The sequence below is a fragment of the Pteropus medius genome, unplaced genomic scaffold (assembly GCF_902729225.1).
Source record: "Pteropus medius unplaced genomic scaffold, Ma_sr-lr_union100, whole genome shotgun sequence".
Classification (NCBI taxonomy): Eukaryota; Metazoa; Chordata; class Mammalia; order Chiroptera; family Pteropodidae; genus Pteropus; species Pteropus medius.
Genome location: NW_024347855.1, coordinates 850,307 through 872,832, shown reverse-complemented (window position 1 = coordinate 872,832; position 22,526 = coordinate 850,307). Strand labels below are relative to the sequence as shown.

Sequence of the window (22,526 nt, the reverse complement as noted above, 5' to 3'; positions counted from 1 at the left end):
CCCGGGTGCCCACCACGAGCGTGTGGGAGGAGACGCCCCGCCTTCAGAGATCCAGTTCTTAAGGGGAAACAGCAACATCCATAGGTCAGGGGTGGAGGAGGGTTGGGTATAGCTGATTTGCAAATACCCCGATGTCCTTCAACTTAATAGCTCAGGCTACAGACACTTACGGAATTTCTGCAACCAAACTGTGAGAGATCTCGGAAGGCCCTGAACCCAGCAAGTCTATTGTTTCTTCCTAGAAATGAATAAAAGCTGTCTGGACTCTCTTCATGGGAAGACAAGGGGCAATGGAACCAAAAGGGCCAGGCCAGGAGCCTCTCCAGAGCCACCTGGAGTTAAACAGGGTCCTGGTGAGTCACTGGTTCTGCCTCGGTTTCCCCAGCCATTAATGGGTGACACAGGCCCCTGCATCACAGGGCTGTCACAGGGCTGTCATAAGCACGAGTGCCAGATGACATCGGGATAACCCCCAAAGGCTAACACTTGATGTGCAGATACACTAACTGTTAGAGATCATGTCCATCTTTCTATGAGTAGAGCTTTGACCATTTCCCTTCCTGGGAGAGGAAGGGGCTCACACAGAATCCAGCCTCCCCCACATTCTGAATGTGCTCAGTGACAACATCACAGTACAAATTGACCAGGCAAGACAGGCCTAGGGCACCAACTTCAGGTTGTCTCTAAGGATCGGGCTCTGCACATCACAGTGACCACCCCAATAAAGACCAACCTGGCCTCGGAGCCCAGAGCAGGAGCGTTTGGGACCACACAGATTCACTCCATCTGTTGGTCAATGAGTATATACTATGTGCCAGACACCCCTCTAGGTGCTGGAGACAGAGCAATGAACAAGCTAAGTAATGGGACTTATATCCAAGTGACCATGGGTCTTTTCTCTGTCTCTCTCAGCAAAGTACTCGCCTCACCAGCCAGTTCCCAAGCCTTTTCCTCCAGAGCCTGATGCCCCAGGGAAGTTTCTGGGCTGGGAGAGCACATGGCACCTGGTGTGTACCCACTGTGTGGCACGCACCTTTCCCTTACTGGCCTGGCCACCAAGAGTGCAGGCTGCTTCCACTGACCTGAGATGACTTGCCCTTCCCTGGTGCCTATCATTTGTTGTCAGGAGACAGAACCCTGAGTTCTGGAATCTCCCCGGGATGTAAGCCAAGCGGCGAGACTCCAGGGTTCCCTGGAAACAATGCCCTCCTCGTTTCCTGGTCCTGCACAAGAGGAGTAAGGAGTGGGAACCATAATGGAGGGGCTGGATAATGAAGCCCCCTCCACTCCAGGTCCGCAGGCACCGTGCCACCCTGCATGTTCTCTCCCAGATGACTCGTACTGAGCTTTGCATAAGTGAACAATGGACTTCACTGTGAGGCCTCTGACTCTGGGCTCATCCTCCTCTCCACCCCCACCTGGCCCACAATAAGGTATGCGTGGCAAAGCTGTTGTCAGGAAAAGCCGTGCACCTCCACAACATATCCAGCAGCAGCTCCTGGCACAGCCCTTCTCAACCTCAGCCAACTTGCCCCATGGTCAGCAGATCGCATAGGGATTCCAACAGAGCAGTCCCCTCCAGGCACGTTGGGCAAGGGGTATCCTCCCAAAAGTATATGTGGGAGCCTGTGTACAACGAACCATATAGCATGGAAGGATCCCGGAGCCCCTGAATTTTAGGAGTGGGAGGTACAAGCCTGACATGCAGGTGAATCGCAGGCACCAGACCCTCTGTGAGACCCCACCTTATACCACCTGGAGAGAGATGCCCTTGAGCAGAAGGAACATTTCAGAACAAGGGAAAGGCAGGAAAATCCTACATGTACCACTGACATTTCACCAGTTTTCTGTTCTGGAAAAAAGATGGGGAAAATGATACTTAGCTTTTATCACAGTAGTAAGGATAAACATCTGAAATAAAATGATATTTTTACTCTCTTAGAACAAAAAGTTCCTATACACGCAGCAGGTTCCCCTGGATATAATTACTGACAAGAACGAGGTTAGACAGGGACCTCCCCAGGGGTGCACAGGCCAGGTGACAATGCACCAGTGCAGTCACTTGCCCCTGCCCCCCACCTCCAGCAGTCTCAGGCTCCAATCAGGAGGCTGTGATAAGCAGAAGGACAATCAGCCACCCTGAAGCCAGGGTGAGTGAACCTTGCCCCAGAGGCCTGTCACAGCTGGGACAGAGACGCTGTCCTAGGCCCCACCATGGCAGGCCTGCTGTTCCTCATCCTGCTCAGCGCCTCCCTGGCTGGCCTCCTAGTGCCAGGGGGAAGCGGTAAGCACCCCTTGACCTACAGACCGCAGAGGTGGCCCCCAGGGAGGAGGAGGGAGTGTAGGGAGTTGGGATAATGCCCTTGAACCTGGATGGTGGGTGCGCCTCCTATGTCAAAGGCTGGCATGAGACAGCTAGGCTTGGTGGTCTCGGCCAAAGATAGCTTAGAGCCAGGCGTGCCACCCTGTGGGTGGAGAGTGAGACCATGGGTTAGAGGTCACAAAGATAGATAGAAACACATAGACAGAGAAAGGGGGAGACAGAGAGACAGAGATAGACAAAGATAGAGAAAGAGACAGACACAGAGAGAAAGAGAGAGAGACAGAGAGAGAAACAGATAGAAGACAGACAGGGAAGGAGATGGAGAGAGAGGAAGAGAAGAGGGAGGTGGCAGGCAGAGACGGAGAAGTTCCCCCTCCTGCCAAACTGAGCTGGGGAGAGAGGCCTGCAAGGGGGTCACAAGAGAGGAGTTTCCATGGGAGGGAAGAGAATGAGGGAGAAGCCAGTGTCGCCATCCGCAGGCTGGCTCAGCCAGGGGAAGGTGCTGACCAACTCGAGGCTGGACAGACAGGGATCTCTGTACCTTCCAGGACCCTGGGGTCTGTCTAAAGAGAAAAGGCTCAGGAAGGGGAGAAGCAGAGCAAAGCCAGAGGGGAGAGCAGAGGTGGCATCACCCCTGGGAGGACCCTGGGGCTTGTCTGCACCCTGAATCAAGTGCAAGGACAGGAACAATGAGGAGCAGACGGAGGGGACCCAGACAGGTGTTATGGGAGATGAGGAAGTGGTGAAAAGTGAAGAAGAGAGAGAAAAAAAAAAAATAACAGGGAAGAAACCAATGTGTAGGCTGTATTCCAAAGCAAGCTCTTGGTAGTGGAGCAGATACTTGGAGTAGTAGCGGGAGGGGCCCCAAATAACAAATGTGAGCCTGGCATTGTTGGGATAGTAAACAGGGAATTTGGAAGGAAAAGTAATGTGAGGTAGGAAGGAAGCTAACCTTTATTGAGCATCTAATGTGTACCAAACTGAACACCAGGAGTAATATACATTCTTTAAAACAATTCTAAGAAGTAGGTATGTACTGTAATTCCCATTTGCTAATATTAAGTAATAAGTGACCAAGATATATTTGAAACTCTAGGCCTCTCGATTCTGCAGTCCTGTTTTTAGTTTTGAACACAGGGAGTTTGGAGTTCTGAGATGAGGGGAGACTTCCATCATGGCGAGAGAGCTGAAAACAGAGAGCTCAGGAGGAAGGTGGAGACTAGAAATAGCAACTTGGAGAGTTTTTATTACGGTGAGACTCTAAATCTCTAAATTCTTCAGTGGAAAAAAAGAGAAGGTAGAGCAGAGGATGAAGAAAAGCATCTGAAACTCTCCTGTATCACAGTGGCAAAAGTAAAGGAGTGAGAGAAAGAGAGAGAAGACTCTGCTGGTGAAATGGGGGCAACTCCACTGTAGATTCACACCAGAGGGAGGATCCAGAGATTCCCCGACTCGAGGCATTTTAACTGACAGGTCATGACTCGTTTGTGAATCATGGAATCAATTTAGTAGGTTTTTTAGTGAAATAGAACAGAATCAAGTAGAAAATTTTGTAGTAAGTACTATTTTGTAGAAAATAGTAGTAAGTACTATTTCTTAAAACTTATGTTTTAATTGTGTTAATGTGTGTCCTGGGACTTAAATCATACTTTTAATTGTGGATCATGATCGACGTGGATGGACCTCGAGATAATCACATGATATCACTTATATGTGGGATATAAACCTAAAAGCAACACATGAGCAGGACAAACGAACAGACAGAGACTCATGGACATGGACTATAGGCTAGTGGTTACCAGAGGACTATAGACTAGTGGTTACTAGTGAGGTGGGGGAGGAGCGGGGAGGTAGATGGGGTAAAGGGGGTCAAATATAGGGTTTGGGGGAGGGTGAAGTGGATAAAGGGGATCAAATATATGGTAGCTGAAGGAAACTGGACTTCGGGTGGTAAACACACAATAGAATATACAGATGTCAAATGATAATATACACCTGAAAATTACATAATTGCATTAACCAATATTACCCCTATAAACTTAATTTAAAAAAAAAAAGAAAAAACAGTATCATAACTCCCCACTTAACTCAGCTGAGACCTTGCAGAGTGGGTGGGATTCAGCGTGGGGCTGGGAGTGGAGGGGTACATGCTGAGCCAAAGCACAGAATGGAGTAGCCTGGGGAGGAGGGTGAGTGTGACCTGGAACCACTCTGGGAAGGGAGAGCTCAAGAAAGAGAGTTTGGGTTGCCCATATAAAGCTGGGTGTGAATGTATAGGGAGGCTGGTGAGTTGGCTGGATGGGATGTGTTAACTTCTCCAGAGAAGGATATGTGGATCTAGAACACGTGTCTTATACCGTGACTCATGGAGTAGTCGTGAGGGAGATGGGCATTTTTTTCCCAGCCGCCTTAGCGCATGAAGAAAGAGAATTTTCAGCCTTTTGCAGCTCAGAGGTGGCATGATACTACAGGCTGGGGAGAGAGCGGGTAGTTTGATAAGGAACTTTCAACTTTGTATCCTTCCCTCTCTTCTAGTGTTCATCAACCGGGAGCATGCCCACACTGTCCTGGAGAGGGCCCGGAGGGCGAATTCGTTTCTAGAAGAGCTGAAGAAAGGAAACCTTGAAAGAGAGTGTTTGGAGGAGACGTGTTCCTACGAAGAGGCCCGAGAAGTCTTTGAGAACATCGAGAGTACGGTAAGGGCTGGCGAGACGGGGAGACCAGTTCTGCACTACGCTGGGCCAGAAGGGGGCTGCTGGCTTGCCCTGGTTACCCCTCTATTGGAGACTGCCAGTGTAGCCCGTGCCAGGCCGCCACTGCGTGCCCTTCTGTGCTGCGGCCTCTGGCACGAGGAGAGAGCAGCCCGGCAGGGACTTTATGGTGTGGAGCCTAGAGAGACTGTGAATCCTTCTACTGCTTGCAACGGCATTCATTCCTGTCTCCTCACCCACCAAGTGAGGCACATCAATTTGTTTCATGGGTGGGAAAACTTAGAGGAAGGTATGGCCCGAAATCAGTTATAAGAGTTATAAGAACTTCCGAAGGTATCGTTAAATCAGTTCTAAAATGTTAAAAGTTTATTTAAAAATTATTCATGGCCTCGGCCAATATCTCCCCAGGACTGGGCCATGCACATAGAGACATAGGGCCCATTGGATTTTTGCCCAAATCCATGGTCGCCACCATATTGGATGTTGGGCACCTGAGTTTTACCCCAAAGAGCACCTAGCACACAAACACAGGAGGGACACTGGGCTCCAAGGCCCAATACCATGCATAAAACAGCTCCAAAGGCACCCGCCTCCTCATTCCTGGAATAGACAGGGCCTTGGTCCCTGCTCTGAAAGCCACTAATGGGCCTCATCTACCTTGGGTTGGGCCCTTGGAGAAAGTGGCCACCCTGAGGCAGTGAGGTGACAGTAGATGGTGGCAAGCTGAAACTAGACAAGAAAGAGCTGAAGACACCTGAAAGCTGAGAGTAACAGAGAAGGAGGCCAAGCAAGAGCTCCAGCTCCACGAGAGACAGCTCTGCCAGTCGAGTATCCACCAGATGCTAGGTGCTGGTAAGACCTGCAACACGCAGGCTCCACGTGGACTCCTGCTCACTCCCTGCACCCTGGAGACCACCTCACCAACATCGCCTTAAAGCCAGCGAGTAGGATCCATGACAGAAGAGCTGGGGGAAGCTCATTTCCTGTGCCCTTCTGGAACAGGTCAAGTTGCAAGTCATGGCCACTTCATGGAATTTAAATCAGAAGAAGAATTTATTCATATTGAAAACTGCTTCAGGGAGACATAATTGGAGTTTAGGAAAATCCTAGACAAACCAAGAAGAATTTGCTGAGCATCATTCTCCACAAAATCACACTGCTGCCTCCTTGCTCACATATGTCACCTCATTCTCAGTTTGGCTTCAAAGACAAGGAAACACAATATCATTGGAAATACTTGGGCTTGAATCTGAATGACTTTGTGAAGAAGAAATTTGTCATCCACACTAAGAAAATCACATATATAAGAAGTTTCTTGGTTAAGTTGGGATTCCAGACATTGAAATTCCTACGACGAACTTTATCTCAAGGGGAGCTATGGCCACATTTGTCATCGCCTACCACAACAAACTGGACATGAATTTATATATAAGAATTTCCCTAGAACTCTACCATAAGATGCTGGTGGTGGACAGTGGCATTGTCCAGGTTTGTGAAACTGGTTGCCAATTACAAATGACTTGACTTTAATTCACTACTTGTGAGTCTTATGTGGCCTCTGCTGATTATCATGATCTCATGAAATCCTAGAGATTATATCAGGGATACTGAAGCATATTACAGACAGTCACAAGATCACCTATCATCTAGGTGATCCAGAAGGCCACATCTGAGATTCACCTCATCCCAGCCTTCCAGAGAGTCAGCATGGTAGAAGAACTAGAGAAAGACGTGGGAGAAACTAATGCACCAGCAGCTGTCAGAAGCTAACCTCTTCAGAACTGAAGAAAGTTAAAAAATTCTTAATATTTGTGTCGCAAAAGCTATTGAACGTCCTCTATCTCAGACCATAGCCGGACTCTTTGATAAGCTTGTCAGAGAGTTTACGAAAGTGACTTGCAGCAAACCCACATTCATCTGTGATCACGCACAGATAATGAGATCTTTGGCCAAATGGACCACTCTGGGTCTCACTGAACACTTTGAGCTTTTTGTCTTGAAGAAGGAAGTGTGCAGTGCTTAAAGTAAGGGAAATAGTTCCGTGAAACAGCAAGCAGCTTTTTAAAGAACAGGCCAAAACCGCTGATGATGAGGAGGCCATGTTCATAGATGAAAAGTTTTATACCATCATAGAATACCCACAGATGGCTGTGGTGTGGGCATCAACTGCATCATCGTGCTTCTCACAGACTCCAGTAACATCAAAGAAGTACTTCTGTTTTATGCCATGAAACCTGAAGACAAGGAGAACGTGGCAACCACTAATAATACATTGGAAAGCACAACAGTTGGCACTTCTATCTAGAAAATAATAATTGTAAGTTGTATGGCTCAGAAATCTTTTCTGCAAAAGATCAGGAACAGAGTAAAGAGCCCAGAAATAAATCCATGCCTATATGCTCACTTAATATATGACAAAGGAGGTAAGAATATAAAATGGGGTAAAGACAGTCTCTTAAATAAATGGTATTGGGAAAATTGGGCAGATACATGCAAAAAAAAGAAGCTGGACCATCTTCTTAAACTGTATGCAAGAACAGACTCAAAATGGATTAAAGCCTTAAATGTAAGACCCGAAACGATAAAACTTTTAGAAAAAAACATAGGCAGCAAACTCTGAAATTGTAACAGGAATTTCTTTTCAGATATATCTCCTTGGGCAAGGGAAACAAAAGAAAAAATAAACAAATGGGACTATATCAAACTAAAAAGTTTTCGTACAGCAAAGGAAACCATCAACAAAACAAAAAAACAACCGACTGTGTGGGAGAAGATATTCGCTCATGATACATCTGATAAAAGTTAATATCTAAAATTTATAAAGAGCTTACACAACTCAACAACAACAAAAAAGTAATCCAATTCAAAAATGGGCAGAAGACCTGAACAGATACTTCTCCAAAGAGGAAATACAGATGGCTAACAGACATACGAAAAGATGCTCAAGGTCACTAATCATCAGAGAAATGCAAGTTAAAACCACAATGAGATATCACCTCACACCTGTCAGAATGGCTATCATCAATAAATCAAAAAACAGCAAGTGTTGGTGAGGATGCAGAGAAAAGGGAACCCTCATACGTTGTTGGTGGGATTGAAAACTGGTACAGCCGCTATGGAAAACAGTATGGAGGTTCCTCAAAAAATCAAAAATAGAAATACCTTTATCCAAAGAAAACCAAAACAATAATGCATAAAGATCTATGCACTACAATATTCATGGCAGCACAATTTATAATAGCCAAGATGTGGAAGCAACCTAAATGCCCATCAACAGACAACTATATAAAGAAATTATGGTTCATATATACAATGGAATATTACTCAGCCATTAAAAAAAAAATGAAATCCTGGATGTAGTTCCATAGTGTAGCTGTTAGCACATCTGCTTTACACGCTAAAGGTCCTGGGTTCATGCCCTAGTGGAGCCATGGTCCATGGTCAACCACCATGCCACTCTGAATAAGCCCCACGTCTGATCTTGGAAGCTAAGCAGGGTCGGGCCTGGTTAGTACTTGGGTGGGAGACCACCTAGGAAGACCAGGTGCTGTAGGCATAAATAATAATTATAAATTTTTAAAAAATGAAATCCTACCATTTGCAATGACATGGATGGACCTAGAGGTTATTATGCTGAGTGAAAGAAGTCAGACAGAGAAAGATAAATACCATATGATTTCACTTATATGCAGTATCTAAGGAACAAAAAGAACAAACTAATCAAAAACAGACTCACAAATATAATGGACAATTTGGTGACCAACAGAGGGGCGGGGTGGGGAGGCTGGGGGAGTGGGGTGAAGGGTTAAAGAAGTACAAATTAGTAGTTGACAGTTGGGTATGGGAAGCATGACAGAGGGAATGCAGATAGCATTAATATGATGGTTAAGTGGAGGGCCAGGAGAGGGAGGGAGCAATTGTGGGGATGGTTTTATGAACATTATAGATGTCTAACCAATGTACTGTATACTTGAAACTAATTCAAATAAATAAATTTATATAGTAAAAAATAATAATAATAAAAATAATTGTAATGCCAATCCAAGTTCATGTTCTACCTTTTTCCTCAGCATTATTTCCCAAACAATCTTCCTTACTTCTATATAGCCATCACACTTAGAATTTTAAAGAGTTAAATTATATTTTATTGTATGGACACATTTACTCTTTTATGTTTTGACCATGTAAGCTATTTTATATTGCTTTTATGAAAACACATATATTTCTTCCGGATTATCTTCTAAGAATAGGTGCTCCGGAGAAGGATTACTGGATCAAAGGTTATCAGCAAGTTCTAGTTCTGAGTAATATGGAGAAAGCACACTTCACCCTATCTCTCCCACTGAATGCAGCTACAAATCCTGTATAGAATGCATGGAGCAGCCATCGGAGGACCCTGAAAAGTAAATAGCAGTAGTAATTGAAGAAGACTAGAAATCAAAGTACCATAGAATTGTGTTTACCATTTTTTTTCCTCCAGTTCTCTGGACAGCACTTGACTTGAATCTTATTGATTTTTATAGGATTCTCAACAACATCAGAATACACTTTCTTTCCAAGCATTTACAAAATTTTCCACAAGATAGACCATATCCTGTGTTATAAAACACACCTTAACAAATTTAAAAGATTGAGATCATATAAAATATTTTATCCAATCTTAATGAAATTAACCAAAAATCAATAACAGGAAAATTTTCAAGTACATGGAAATTAAACAACACACTTCTAAATAATCTGTGGGCCAAAGAGGAAGTCTCAAGGGAAGTTAGAAATTTTTTCAACTGAACAAAAAATGAATATGCAACATAAAATCTATGGGATGGAGCTAAAATAGTGCTTACAGGGAAAATTATAGCATTAAATGTTTTCATTGGAAAGAAAGGTCTTAAATTGATAATCAAAACTTCTACCTTAAGACAAAAAAAGAAAAGTAAAATAAAATCACAAACCATGTATTTTAAAATAACAGAAATTTATTCTTTCACAGTTCTGGAGACCACAATTTTGTCATCGAGGTGTCACCAGGGTTGATTTCTTCTGGAAGATCTGAGGAAGACTATGTCCCATGCCGTTCTGCTAGCCTCCGGGGGCTGCCAGCAATCCTTGGCATTCCTTGGCTTGTAGATGCATCACTCCAATCTCTGCTTCCATCTTCACATGGTCTTCTCTCTGTGTGTCTCTCTGCATCCTTTTCTGTCTCAAATAAGGACACTCTCATTGATTTAGGGTCTACTCTAATCCAGTGTGATCTCATCTCGATCGATATCTTAATTACATCTGCAAAGACCCTATTTATAATTAAGGTCATATTTTGAGATTGCACCTGAATTTGGTGGGGTGGGGGCAGGGGGAACACTAGTCAACCTACTAGAGACAGCAAAATATTTTTAAGGCTATGAACGCTTTTTTTAGTGTAATATGGGTTCTCGATGCCCTATTTTAAGCTAATTACCAATTACCATTTTAAAATTATTATAATGAGATTATTCACCAAGCATTCAATCTTTTTTCAAATCTTTGTCCCAGGTATCTCAACTAAAAACCATTCATTGATCAGCTTGGGGTAGCAAACACAGCAAACTATTTTTAGTGCAATTCATTTCTTGGTGATTAACTTTAAAACAAATTTTCAATAGGCAACGGAGATGGTGCATTTGAGAGGATTGAAACCACATCTGTATAAATGCAGAAAATCTGAAAAACTTTCCCTTTTAGATCGAATAAGTTCTAGAGCAATTTGTTTCAGAAAATGAACTCTGTTTGGGAAAGTATGCTCCTCAGGTTGAGTTACTAGGTTATGGTTGTTTTTGGTATAAATGTCTGTGTTTTCCCTAATGCATTTTTAAAATCTTTTCCCCCTTTTAGAATGAATTCTGGAATAAATACAAAGGTGAGATGTTTTCTATTTTAATCTTAAGCGAAAGAGTTTCATTAGGCTATTTAAATTGGAAGAGATTGTATTAGAATTTTGAAAATGGCTTTCTGAATTTCCTTTCTGTTCCTGTTCGGATCCTACTTATTTAATACTTTTCTCCTCTTAGTGTTTTCATAACAGTTATTATAAAATATTTTTATAAGTTTATACTAATTTTGGTTTTGTTATTAAATATAGATTTAAATCAGTTCATTCTCATTTAAGGATACCAAATTTGTTGATAATATTTTAAATCCAAGTAGGTTAGTTAGAAACAAAAAGATTGGCTTCTCTAATAAGGTATCCACCTTGCATTAATGTTTATAGCATCTGAAATGGTATTAACCATTGGTATGTTTTCAATGATTTATTAATCATTGGTATATAATCAAATGGCATGTTTTCATTCTGGTAACAATATTCAAATTTCTCAAAATGATAATTGGACTCATCTCCAAATTAGGTTGCACAAATGCACCGAGAAATGTGAAGTCCATGTTAGTGCTGGACAGCAGTCTCTGCATTCTCATTTTACCCCCAGAGCATTTCGAAAGAGGAACCTGAACATCCCTCTTGTCAATGCTCAGCCCAGAAATGAGTGTCAATCACCTATCTTCCATCCTTCCAAGTGGTCCCATGTGGTCAACAGCCCAGAGCCCCTCACTGTAATGAAAAAACACTGTCAAACATGTCAGCAAAAATTGGAAAGTTCAGTCAATGATCCAGTTAGATAAGGGCATCATGTACACATAGCAACAAAAGATGAGGAAGTTCAGATAGGAGAAATTTTTTATAGAGAAACTAGAAGAATTCCAAGTTCACTCAAGTAATCTGAAAAATGTGTGCCAAGATCAACACAGCAAAGTCATTTCCATAATGATGGAAATTGCCCGCAAACTTTGGTTTCCAAATCTTTTCTTTGCAGATGGCGACCAGTGTGAAAGCAATCCTTGCCAGAATCAGGGAGAGTGTAAAGACGGCCTTGGGGAATACACGTGCACCTGTTCAGAAGGCTACGAAGGCAAAAACTGTGAATTATGTGAGTTCCTCTTCTTAGTATACCTTCAAACCTGAGTTACCTGAAGAATCAAAGGTGGGAAAGAGGGAAAAAGCTAAAATGCCCAAGGAAGGAATCTCACGTTACTTCCGATTTAAACTCTGTGCTCCATTATAATGTGCCATTGTAGTAACAGCAAAAACAAAAACAAAAAACAAAAAACGAACAAAAAAAACTACAACAGTAAAAGCTCCAAATGTGTCATACATTCCACTCAGTTTTGGAGTACAATGAGACACACTGTCACTTCTCTTCCTCCGAGAGAGACTATGGAAAAATAATGATGCACGTGATGTATTAATGTAGAAATGAGAACTGACTTTCTTCTCCTTAGAGTAGAATAATCGCTGCTACTTACATCTCTTGTGGTCCTGGGCAATGGTTCTGAATCACCACCTTTCACTTACGTTTGCTAGTGCAAACGTCAATATTAAATGTTCAGGATTGTCCGATTATAAAAATTTGATATTTTCAATTAATTCTAGAGGGAAAAGTCACGAAGAGTTTTCCTAATATGATGATTAATTTTTTAATAAAAATTAAGTTAGTATTAGACCAGTTTTCCCTAAAAAGAAAGATTTGCTTTTTTTAAAAATTGCTTAATATATAATCTTTAGAATGTGCTCTTTAATTGGATTACTTTGGAATTTTCCCTAACGAGAATATCCGTTATAAATCATTCATCCCAAGTCCAGAGCTGCCACCCCTGTATACCTTTTGGCTGACTCCAGGGCCATTGTGAATGTTTTCTAAAGTTCCATTAATATTAGTCTTTACAATGTAATTGTTTTTTCATTAAAATCCAAATGCGGAGTGTAAAGTAAATTGCCAAGATGGCATCACTGATGTGAGTTTAGAGTTAGATGTTCAGTGGAAGCAAATGGGTGATTCTGGCTTAGTCAGAGCTGCCAGACTGTGGGGGATGCACTCAGCCTGGCCTTGAGGTCCAAAGCCTGGCCTTGACTGAAGGAGCTACGGCCCCATGTGGGCGCTGCACCAAGAGTTTTATATGACCTGTGAGGTTATCCTGTGAGATAGCGTGAACTCCACCACTTTACAAGTGAGGAAACTGAGTCCTATGGGTTTAAATAACTTGCCCAAAATACACAGCAAGTGATGGAAGGGCCAGTCTGCAACTCAGGTTGGCCTGACTTCAAGATGTGCACCATCTGTTTTTCCTTCCTGCCGCACTGAATCCCGGACCCCAGACCCTAGGGCCCTTATTCCACAGGGAATCCTGTAGCTTCAGAGTGGGTGGGCCTCTGGCCCCTCTGCCAGGCTCTTCCAGAGCACCTGGCCCCAAAGCCCACTCTCCTGCAGGCAGCCCATCCATTCTGGTGAACATCCATGAGCCTTTTTAGGGCTGAACTTAAGAACCTGCCCCCAGCCTCCAGTGCATGGCACCGGGCATGCTCAGGTTACTTAAGGACCTTCTGGAAGTCTAGTGCCCAGAGCCTGGCAAACACGCAGCTCTTCCCCTGAGTGGATGCCATGGTTTCCCCATACAAGCTGAGGAGGCACTGGGGCAGTGAGAAGAACATGTGGAGAGGCATGGTCCCCACACCCCTCCAGCCTGCTCTGGGCAGCCCCATCCTGTTTGCACTGGGACCAGCTGATATGCATCGGCCGCCTGACTCTGGCCCTTTGCTTTTGTCCGATGATCCTCTGTGGGCCTGACTAGTTGGTGTTGTCCCCTTGGTGCTGCTGTCCTTCCTCCCAGCCATCTGCAGCCTCAGTTTCCCCGGTCTGTCCTGAAAGCCAATATGCCTGTCTCGTAGCCACACGGAAATTCTGCAGCCTGGACAATGGAGACTGTGACCAGTTCTGCAGTGAGGAGCAGAGCTCTGTGGTGTGTTCCTGTGCCAGTGGGTACATCCTGGACGACAATGGCAAGTCCTGCATCTCCATAGGTAGGAGAAGCATGAGGCCGCCCGAGCAGGGCTCCCTGAGCCGGAGAGGCCAGCCGTCTCCAGACCAGCGAGGCATGTGCCAGTGCTGGTGAGCGGGACAGCTGGAACATCCCGGGTGGGCCAAGCGGTTTGGAAACAGACCCACTGTTTCTGTCAGCCATCTGAAAAATGGAACCAGCGATATTACCTAACTGCTTAGTGAATGTGAAAACATAAGGGGATAATTCATGGAGGGCCCTTTGCACAGTGCCTGGCTCATAGCAAACCCTAAGTAACTATGTGATCAGTGGAAGAAGGTGTGTTTTGTTGCGCTGGGAAGGGCGGGAGCAGAAGTTCCAGTGAACTGAGGTGAGCCTGCAGGCCAGTGAGGGGCAGTGCAGGCCTGACCGTTGGAGCTGTGAAGCTGGGGAGAGGGTGGATTGGCCTGCAGGGAGACCAAGGAGCCTCAAGAACTGATTTAGGTTATGTGGGCCCTAATGTTAATCAAGTTTCTTTTTTTCTTTTCCTTAATAAAAAGAGTCTGGCCCAGAAACTCACAGAGGGCAAGACCTATAAAGGGGCAGTGTGACAAGCCAGGTCCCTGGTGTGAGAGAGCCTGGATCTCACACACAGTAGGAAGTTCCCCCACTGCTTGAAGGCTGACCTCGGGCCAGAGGTTCTGAGAGGCCACTCCTTTCTCTTAATGTACTTCTCATAGCATCCCAACTTGCTCCTCAAAGTGTGGGTGGTCCGCTGACTGACCAACAATTCCGGCACCACAGGAGGGAATGAAGGGGGCAGAAATGCAGACTGCCAGGCCTGCCCCCCAGAGGTGGAAGCATTCCAGGATGACTGTAATTACCTAACATCAACTCTCCCAACAAGTAAAAGGCAATGTCATTTACATTTCTATTAGTAAGGAGATTCTAAAATTAAACTGGTTCAAAAATGGGAGGTATACTCATGACATACAGGCAAATTATTTTAATTCCAGGAATAATCACGAATCAATTTAAAATAAAGTTTGATGTTTGAAAATAAAATCAGGTAAACTACTTCCTAATTCAGAATTTCAACGGACAGTGATTACAAATATTAACACAAAACTAGCAAACTGTAGGGTGAAGAACTCTTTATCACCAGCTAATACATTTACCAGTCTACTGTGGTGTGTGGGGGCAGGTCCTCAGGCCCTGCAGGAGCACACGCAAACGGTCAAAAGAACTAAGTTTTGCTTATCTGATGTTAGACAAACACAAGGCAGCAGAGAGAAGCCATCCATTTTCAGATCTGCTGTTTTTCCGTCTCTCATCTCTTCGGCCCTCCACACCACTCCCTTCCTCTGTCCTACTTTGCCCCCTTGCTCTGCCTCAGTTCCTTAGTGTGTGATAACACAGGAAGGAAGCTTTCTTGTATTTTACTGACGTCTCCCCTATGCTTGGTGTTTCAAGCATAGCTATCATTTTTTAGACTTTATCATTCAAAGCCATGTCCGGTGCTCCTTCTTATGCCTCAATTACTTGCACATATTGTCCCTCTTGCTCCAAACATTTTTTTCAACATTTCATTAAGAAATGTTTCAAACACACAGCAGGGTTGACAGGATTTGGCAGTGAGCACCCATATGCCCCCACCTGGGTTCTACCATTAACACGTCACCATACCTATCTACTCCACAGCTATCCTCTGTTCATCCGCAAGCCACTTTGTTATTTTGACACATTTCCAAGTAGATTGCAGACATCCCCCTCGATGCTTCAGCATTCTGGTCAACCCCAGAGGTCAGAGTCCTTGGCACTGTCTTTTAGATAAAACTGACACACAGTGGGGTGCACCGATGTGAAGTACACATTCCCTGCATTGTGACAACTGCATCCACCTTATAACCCAACCCCTACCAAGACTTGGAGCACGCTGCACCCCAAAGTTCCTCACACCCCTTCCCAGTTACCACGTACACTCCTCAGTCTTCCCCACCTGCATTTTCAAGGACATCTCACCCCATTACCACGAAGGCTGGACCTTCTCTCCAGCCTCATGACTCCTCCTGCTGCGTAGTGAACTACACATGCAGTGTAGGGCGATGTCCACTTTGCTGAAGGCCCACGCCCGTTTTTGTTGTTGTTGTTGTTTTTCTTTCAGAACCTTTTCCCTGTGGGAAACTCACTCTGGGACGGAGGAAGAGGTCAGTGGCCCAGGCCTCCCATAGCAGCAAGGATCCTCCTGAAACTGACATGCTGGAGCAGTACGACCCTAAAGACCTGCATCCCACCAAGGACCCTTTCCACCTGCTTGACTTTAACAACACAGAGCCGAGCCCCGAAGAGGATGAGGGAAGCCTCATCCGGATAGTGGGTGGGAGGGACTGCAGAGAGGGCGAGTGTCCCTGGCAGGTAATTGCTGAGCGAGCTTAGTGAGTTAACTGGATTGGATACCCATCCTGGCTGGGTCCCACAGGCACAGCCATGGAGGCCGGGCTCACACTGCCCAAACACACACATGGCACATTAGCAGGCTTTGAGCTCTGAAGATGAAGGAGCCTGAAGTAAGAAGAGGCTGAGCCTTCGCCCCCACCCCACTCCTGCCTCCCATTTCCATCCATGTGCCCAAGGTTTGAGTCCTAAAACCTCTACCTACAGTAGAAGGAGAGATGGGGCACCAGCTCAAGCTTCAAGTTTGGGTCAACAGGTAGAGGGCCACTCACTCCCCTGATGATGGGTGAGGCCTTTGCTCACTCTTCTATTTGACTGGAGGCAGAAAGATGCACTCTCCTTGTTTCATTTCTAATTTGGTAAACTTTTTTACTTAAACACCTAAATCTTAATGAGGCAGATGACACCTTAGAGAAAAATATACCCATTAGTTTTCAAAGTTAAAAATATCACTCTTTCATTGTTGATTTGGACTAAGGTTGCCAGATTAAGCAAAGTAAAACACAGGACTTCTATTTAAATTTGAATTTCAGATAAACATGAATACTTTTTAATGTAAGCCTATTCCGGATATTACATGGGACATACTTATACTAAAAATTATTTGCTATTTATTTGATTCAAATTTAACTGGATGTCCTCTATCTTACCTGGAAAGCCTAACTTGGACATAAGTTTTTAGTGCCTAAAACCAAAATGACTTCTCCTACAAGCAAAATTCCCAGAGCCACCACCAACCTTTAGCAATTACCTCAGCTCACCCTTTACCTCCAAGCTGCACGACAGGTGTGCATTTGAATTATCAAGAGCCCAAGAGGACATTTCAACATTCTAGTCATCATTTAGCCAACACATATTTATGGAGAACTTATTACACATCAGGCACAATATTGAGGATTGTATATGTAGGCTATGAAATCATCAGAGTTACTTTTCTGACCTGTGGACATCTAGATCTAGGAAGGGAGGTGAGATCCACCCAAATGACTACAATTCAAGTCGATGTGTGATAAAAGCCACAAAAGTGGTACCAGTGAGACTATAATGAATTTCCACTGGGATGAATAGGACAAGCTCCCCACAGGGCAGAGGTGTTTGGCTTGGAGCTCTGAGAGTGGCTTTGGATGAGGCTCCATGGGCAGAGAGGACAGGGTAAGGCACTCAGGCAGAAGAGTCCTCATCAGAGGGTCTCCTCAATGAGTCTGCTGGGTTCTTGATTCTTACTCTGCTGGTTCCAATGTTGGGAGGTTGCCTCATCTCCATCTAAAGGAAGAAGAGTCAGTGTCTAAGTCTTAGAAAGACTGACCCCCTTACTCATCACCCACGTTGGATTATGAGTTGATAAATTATGCAAAAAAAAAAAAAAAGCAAAAAACAATACTACATACAGTTCTCAACTTATAATGGTTTGACTTACAATTTTTCGACTTTACGGTGGTGTAAAAGGGATACACATTGACCTTTTCCGGGCTAGCGATATACGGTACAATACGCTCTCACGATGCTGGGCAGCAGGAGTGAGCCGCAGCTTCTAGTCAGCCATGTGATTCGAAGGGTAAACAACTGATATTCTACAGCGAATTGCATTTCCAGTGTTTTTGGCTATGGTGTTCTGAGCACATTTTATATCAGCTAGGCTAAGCTGTGATGTTCAGTAGGTTAGGTGTACTAAATGCATTTTCAACTTAGGATATTTTCAATTTACAGTGGGTTTATTGGGACATGACTCCATCATAAGTCAAGGAGCATTTGTATTATATACTAGTCAGGAATGTCTTGAAGAATTCTTATAAAATTTGATGTTAATTGTTTCATTAATTTACACATATCCCCAGTCAATAATTGTTGCTTAGAGGATGTGGAATTACCTAGAGCAGTGGTCCCCAACCTTTTTGACACAAGGGACCAGTGCTCTTATGAGAATCTAATGCCCGATGATCTGAGGTGGAGCTGGGGCAGTGATGCTAACGCTGGGGAGTGGCTGTAGATACAGATGAAGCTTCACTCACTCATCTGCCCCTTACAAACTGCTGTGTGGCCCGGTTCCTAACAGGCCACAGCTCAGGGGATGGGGACAGTTGCCCTAGAGAAAGGAAAAACAAAAAGTGCTCCGTCTCTGGATTTGCAAGCCTGGTTCTTTGGAGAAAAAGGAAAATGAGAGAATTGTCTGTGGTGCCCCTCGCTTGCCCCGTCACTGCTCATTCCCAGGTGGAACACTCCTCACTCCCAAATCCCAAATCAGAGAGAAAATCCCTTACAGGTGTAGCCACATGGATTCCAAGGAAATTAACCTCGATGGTGGCATTCCATGGTCTGTGGGAGATTGGCTTGAATAGTTGAACTGTTCTAGAAACCACAAGTCATGCCACTTTAGGCAAGCGTTTTCTCCAAAGACTGGCTTCTGCTTGGTCTGGGGTATAATTCATTAACCACATAGACAACAAAAGTTTTTACCACAGTGAAAATTGTTTTTCTGTGCATAACACTTTAGAGAGTGCTGTGACAGATCTAGAAGAAATAAAAGACTAATTTCTGTTAAAGTGAGTTTGTAGTCCAGGTGGAGAAAGATGTAGGTAAATCGTGACAGCATCCACCCAACGCCCAGTGCTTAGAAACAAATGTGGAGTAAATGAATAAGTTGATCCATTGGCTGGTGCATGAAGCAAAGACCGGAAGGCACGAGGTGCTGTCTAAACCCATGCTGTGGAGTCAGGAAGTGCATAGGGAGAAGCTGGGAAGGTGCCAGGGGATTGATGGTGAGCTGCCTCTTGGAGAATATGTCAAGGTGCCGATCTGAATGGTCAGTGGGACACGCCGTCAGAAGGTCCACAGCCTTTGTGGTCAGGTGGGCACTGTGGGTGCACTGGCTTGGACCTTGCGTTCCACAGGTTCTCTTGTAAGAAAAGGCAGCAGGGGTGGAGGGAGAGAGCAGGGGAAGGCTCACATGGGCACACCAGCGTCAAGAGGGGGAGACCCTGATGCAGACCAGGAAGGAGGGGGAATGGGGAGAAAGACTTGAATTAAAAGTTCCAAATTCCTCTTCTCAGAAAGTCAGACTCAACCTATTTGGCTCTGGCACTCTCGTTGCAGGCTCTGCTCATTAATGAGGAGAACGAGGGCTTCTGTGGAGGCACCATCCTGAATGAATTCTATGTACTCACCGCAGCTCACTGTCTCCACCAAGCCAAGAGATTCAAGGTGAGGGTAGGTAAGTGGTGCTACACCCTTCAGCTGCCTTGCAGGGCCCACCATCACATCCTTATTTTCAGAGACCACTAGAATTGATCAAATTTGTTGGAAACACTAGATAAAATACTGGAATCCAAGGTGTGGGCTAGAGGTGTTTCACAGAGGAGGAAGATGAAGGGCAGAGGAAGAAAACGAGGAGGGGATAGGGGACAAGAAGGAGGAGAGTGAAGATGAAGACGAGGAGTAGTGGGGGAGGAGAATGAGGAGCTTCAGGAGGAAAGGAGAAGGAGGAAGAGGAGGACAGGGTGGCCTTCCCTGAAGCAGCCCAGACCTCCTTTCTCACGGTCCTTCCTGAGGCTCTGGGTGTCCACGCCCAGCACTATGCGCCTCCTCTCAGTGACCTTTCCTCTGAGAAGGCGTCCAGAGCCCCTCCTTCAACGATCTGAGCACTGAGTCCCTCCAACTCTCATATTTTTGTCTGTGGGATTATTTCATAACGTCTGTCCTTTTCCATCAGACTCTAGAGCTGTCCAATGAAAATCCAATGCAAGCCACAAATGTGAGCCACACATGGAATTTTAATTTTCTAGTTATGTTAAACATTCTATTATACATCTTAAAAGTTTACAGGTGAAATTAATTTTAGTAATATATCTTATTTAACCCAGTATACCCCCAAATATTATCATTTCAACGTGTAATCAATTTGAAAATTATTTATGAACTATTTTGAATTTTTTTTTTCATTCTAAGCCTGAAATTTGACACTCACAGCACATCTCAGTTCAAACCAGCTGCATGTTTCAAGTGCCCAGTTGCCCCTGTGGCTGGTGGCAGCCCTCTGGACAGTGAGGGTCTAGAACATAAGACTCCTTGGTATCCCCAGCACACAATACATACTCAGGAAATATCTGTCCTTGAATGAATGAATTGAAAGTCATTGAAGTACTGAACATATATATAAAAAAAAAAGTGACCAATGATTACCCCTGGAGAGTGAAATCGAAACTCATTTTTATTCACCTCTTTATGCTTTCCTATATTTTTCAACTTTTCTAGTGATCGTATACCCTTTTTTAATCAGAAATAAAATAACTACTTTAAAAAAGAAGCCACATGTAAATGCATGGCCCAGACTAAGCTAGCAGCATTGTGTTCTCACCATGTTCCAGGTGAACGGAACACGGAAAAGGAAGAAGGCAACGAGATGGCACATGAGGTGGAGATGATCATAAAGCACAACAAGTTTGTCAAGGAGACCTATGACTTTGACATCGCCGTCCTCAAGCTGAAGATGCCCATCACGTTTCGCATGAACGTGGCTCCCGCCTGCCTGCCAGAGAAGGACTGGGCCGAGTCGACGCTCATGACGCAGAAATCGGGCATCGTGAGCGGCTTCGGGCGCACCCACGAGAAAGGCCGCACATCTACCACCCTCAAGATGCTGGAGGTGCCCTATGTGGACAGGAACACGTGCAAGCTGTCCAGCAAATTCGCCATCACCACGAACATGTTCTGCGCCGGCTACGACGCCAAGCCAGAGGACGCCTGTCAGGGGGACAGTGGGGGCCCCCATGTCACCCGGTTCAAGGACACCTATTTTGTCACTGGCATCGTCAGCTGGGGAGAAGGATGTGCACAGAAAGGAAAGTATGGAGTTTACACCAAAGTCACCAACTTCCTCAAGTGGATCGATAGGTCCATGAAAGCCAAGGCTAGGGCCCTGAGCCAGCAGGAGACCCCTACACCTACTCCCCATTAAAGTGATTATCTTAATACTTGCCATTCTGAACAGGCTGCACCCTGGAATAGGTTTCCTATCTGCAAAGATTAGATCTGTATCGGTTCTTTATCCTGATTTTGTTCTTGCTCTACTGAAGTGGGAAATGAAATTTTCATTTGGAACACTAGATCTTGCCTTTCCCTCGTCAGGTTGGGAAATTTCTTCAGGAAATGTTATAATTTATAGGACAGGGGTCAAAACTCTAGAACGACTCCTTTGCTCAAAACTATGAGGCGGCCGTTTCCATTTGTAGTGTGTTTTCCTGTTTCTCGTTGACCTAAACTGCTGTCTTTGCCAGCCATGCTCAGAACACTTGAGATAAATGACCAAGGTTCTGGGAGCAGAGAAAGGAGGTGCAGCAGTGGTCAGGCCAGCCCACGATTGGGCGGCCTCACCTAGGGATCCCAGGATCGGGGTGGGATTCCCCACTGTGCCAGCGTAGCCTCCCCAGGACCTTCATTCACCTTCTAGGACTGAGACAGCGGTGGAAATATGTCCTCCAGGAGCCCTCTGTGAGCAGCGGGTTCCCTGAGAAGGAGAGGCCCAGACGGCTTCTCATTGGCAGGGATGTTTTAACATTGACTTGACCACACGTTCTTTCTGGCTTCCTGCTAAAATCACTTGGGGCACTTTTAAAATATGTCCAAGCCCAGGCCCACCCTGGCACGGTCTCTTGAGCAGTTTACGTGTCCTTCGTCCAGGCCACAGCCAGAGCACTTAAACCAGAGGTTGTGGGGTGGGCACGGCCCCAGAAGTTTCTACAGCACCTCGGTGACCCCCGAGTGTGTGGTGTGTATTGGCAAGGGCTGCAGGAGGGCTCCCCTCTTCTCAACTAGGTCACTTCTAAATGCCAAGTCTTTCGCCGTCACTGTCTGCACTGCTCTAGGCCCTTGATTTAAATGGTCATGGAAACCAAATGTGCTTTTAGAAAACAAAAAAGGTCACTTCAGCCAGACCTACCAGTTTGTTTTCCAAATGTCCCTATACAGTTTGCGTTTTGCGTAACTCTGCTAAGCAAAGTTTCAAAGTCTCACTACAAAAACTCCCCAAAATGTCAGTAGCTTTTTTTTTTTGTAAACAGGAGATATCGCAAGGTTAGAGTGTTTTGTAAATACGAACTATTGCAAGGTTAGAAAAATCAATGTGAACGAGTATACGGCTTCCCAGAAACGGCCTGAGGAGAGCAGGAAGCACTGAGGGTGACGTTTCTCCTCTTGACTGCCAT

At 44.8% G+C, this 22,526-nt stretch overlaps 1 protein-coding gene and 1 pseudogene across 1 annotated transcript; both read left to right on the top strand.

Moving 5' to 3' along the window:
* Positions 1-2,123: 2,123 nt before the first annotated feature.
* Positions 2,124-21,428, top strand: F10 (coagulation factor X). The gene is made up of 8 exons (XM_039878786.1): positions 2,124-2,284; positions 4,859-5,019; positions 10,903-10,927; positions 11,877-11,990; positions 13,787-13,918; positions 16,040-16,290; positions 19,420-19,537; positions 20,691-21,428. Exons 1-8 carry the CDS (start codon positions 2,215-2,217, stop codon positions 21,278-21,280), a joined length of 1,461 nt encoding a protein of 486 aa, XP_039734720.1. The 5' UTR covers positions 2,124-2,214; the 3' UTR covers positions 21,281-21,428.
* LOC120615622 (lysine--tRNA ligase-like) lies at positions 5,026-7,467 on the top strand (annotated as a pseudogene).
* Positions 21,429-22,526: the final 1,098 nt, after the last annotated feature.

Bases quoted from the DNA above. Each gene is read 5' to 3' on its own strand.
- F10 (XM_039878786.1), top strand. From the start codon at position 2,215: ATGGCAGGCCTGCTGTTCCTCATCCTGCTCAGCGCCTCCCTGGCTGGC. The intron at 10,928-11,876 runs GTGAGATGTTTT...TTTTCTTTGCAG, and splicing joins ATTCTGGAATAAATACAAAG to ATGGCGACCAGTGTGAAAGC. The intron at 13,919-16,039 runs GTAGGAGAAGCA...TTTTTCTTTCAG, and splicing joins CAAGTCCTGCATCTCCATAG to AACCTTTTCCCTGTGGGAAA.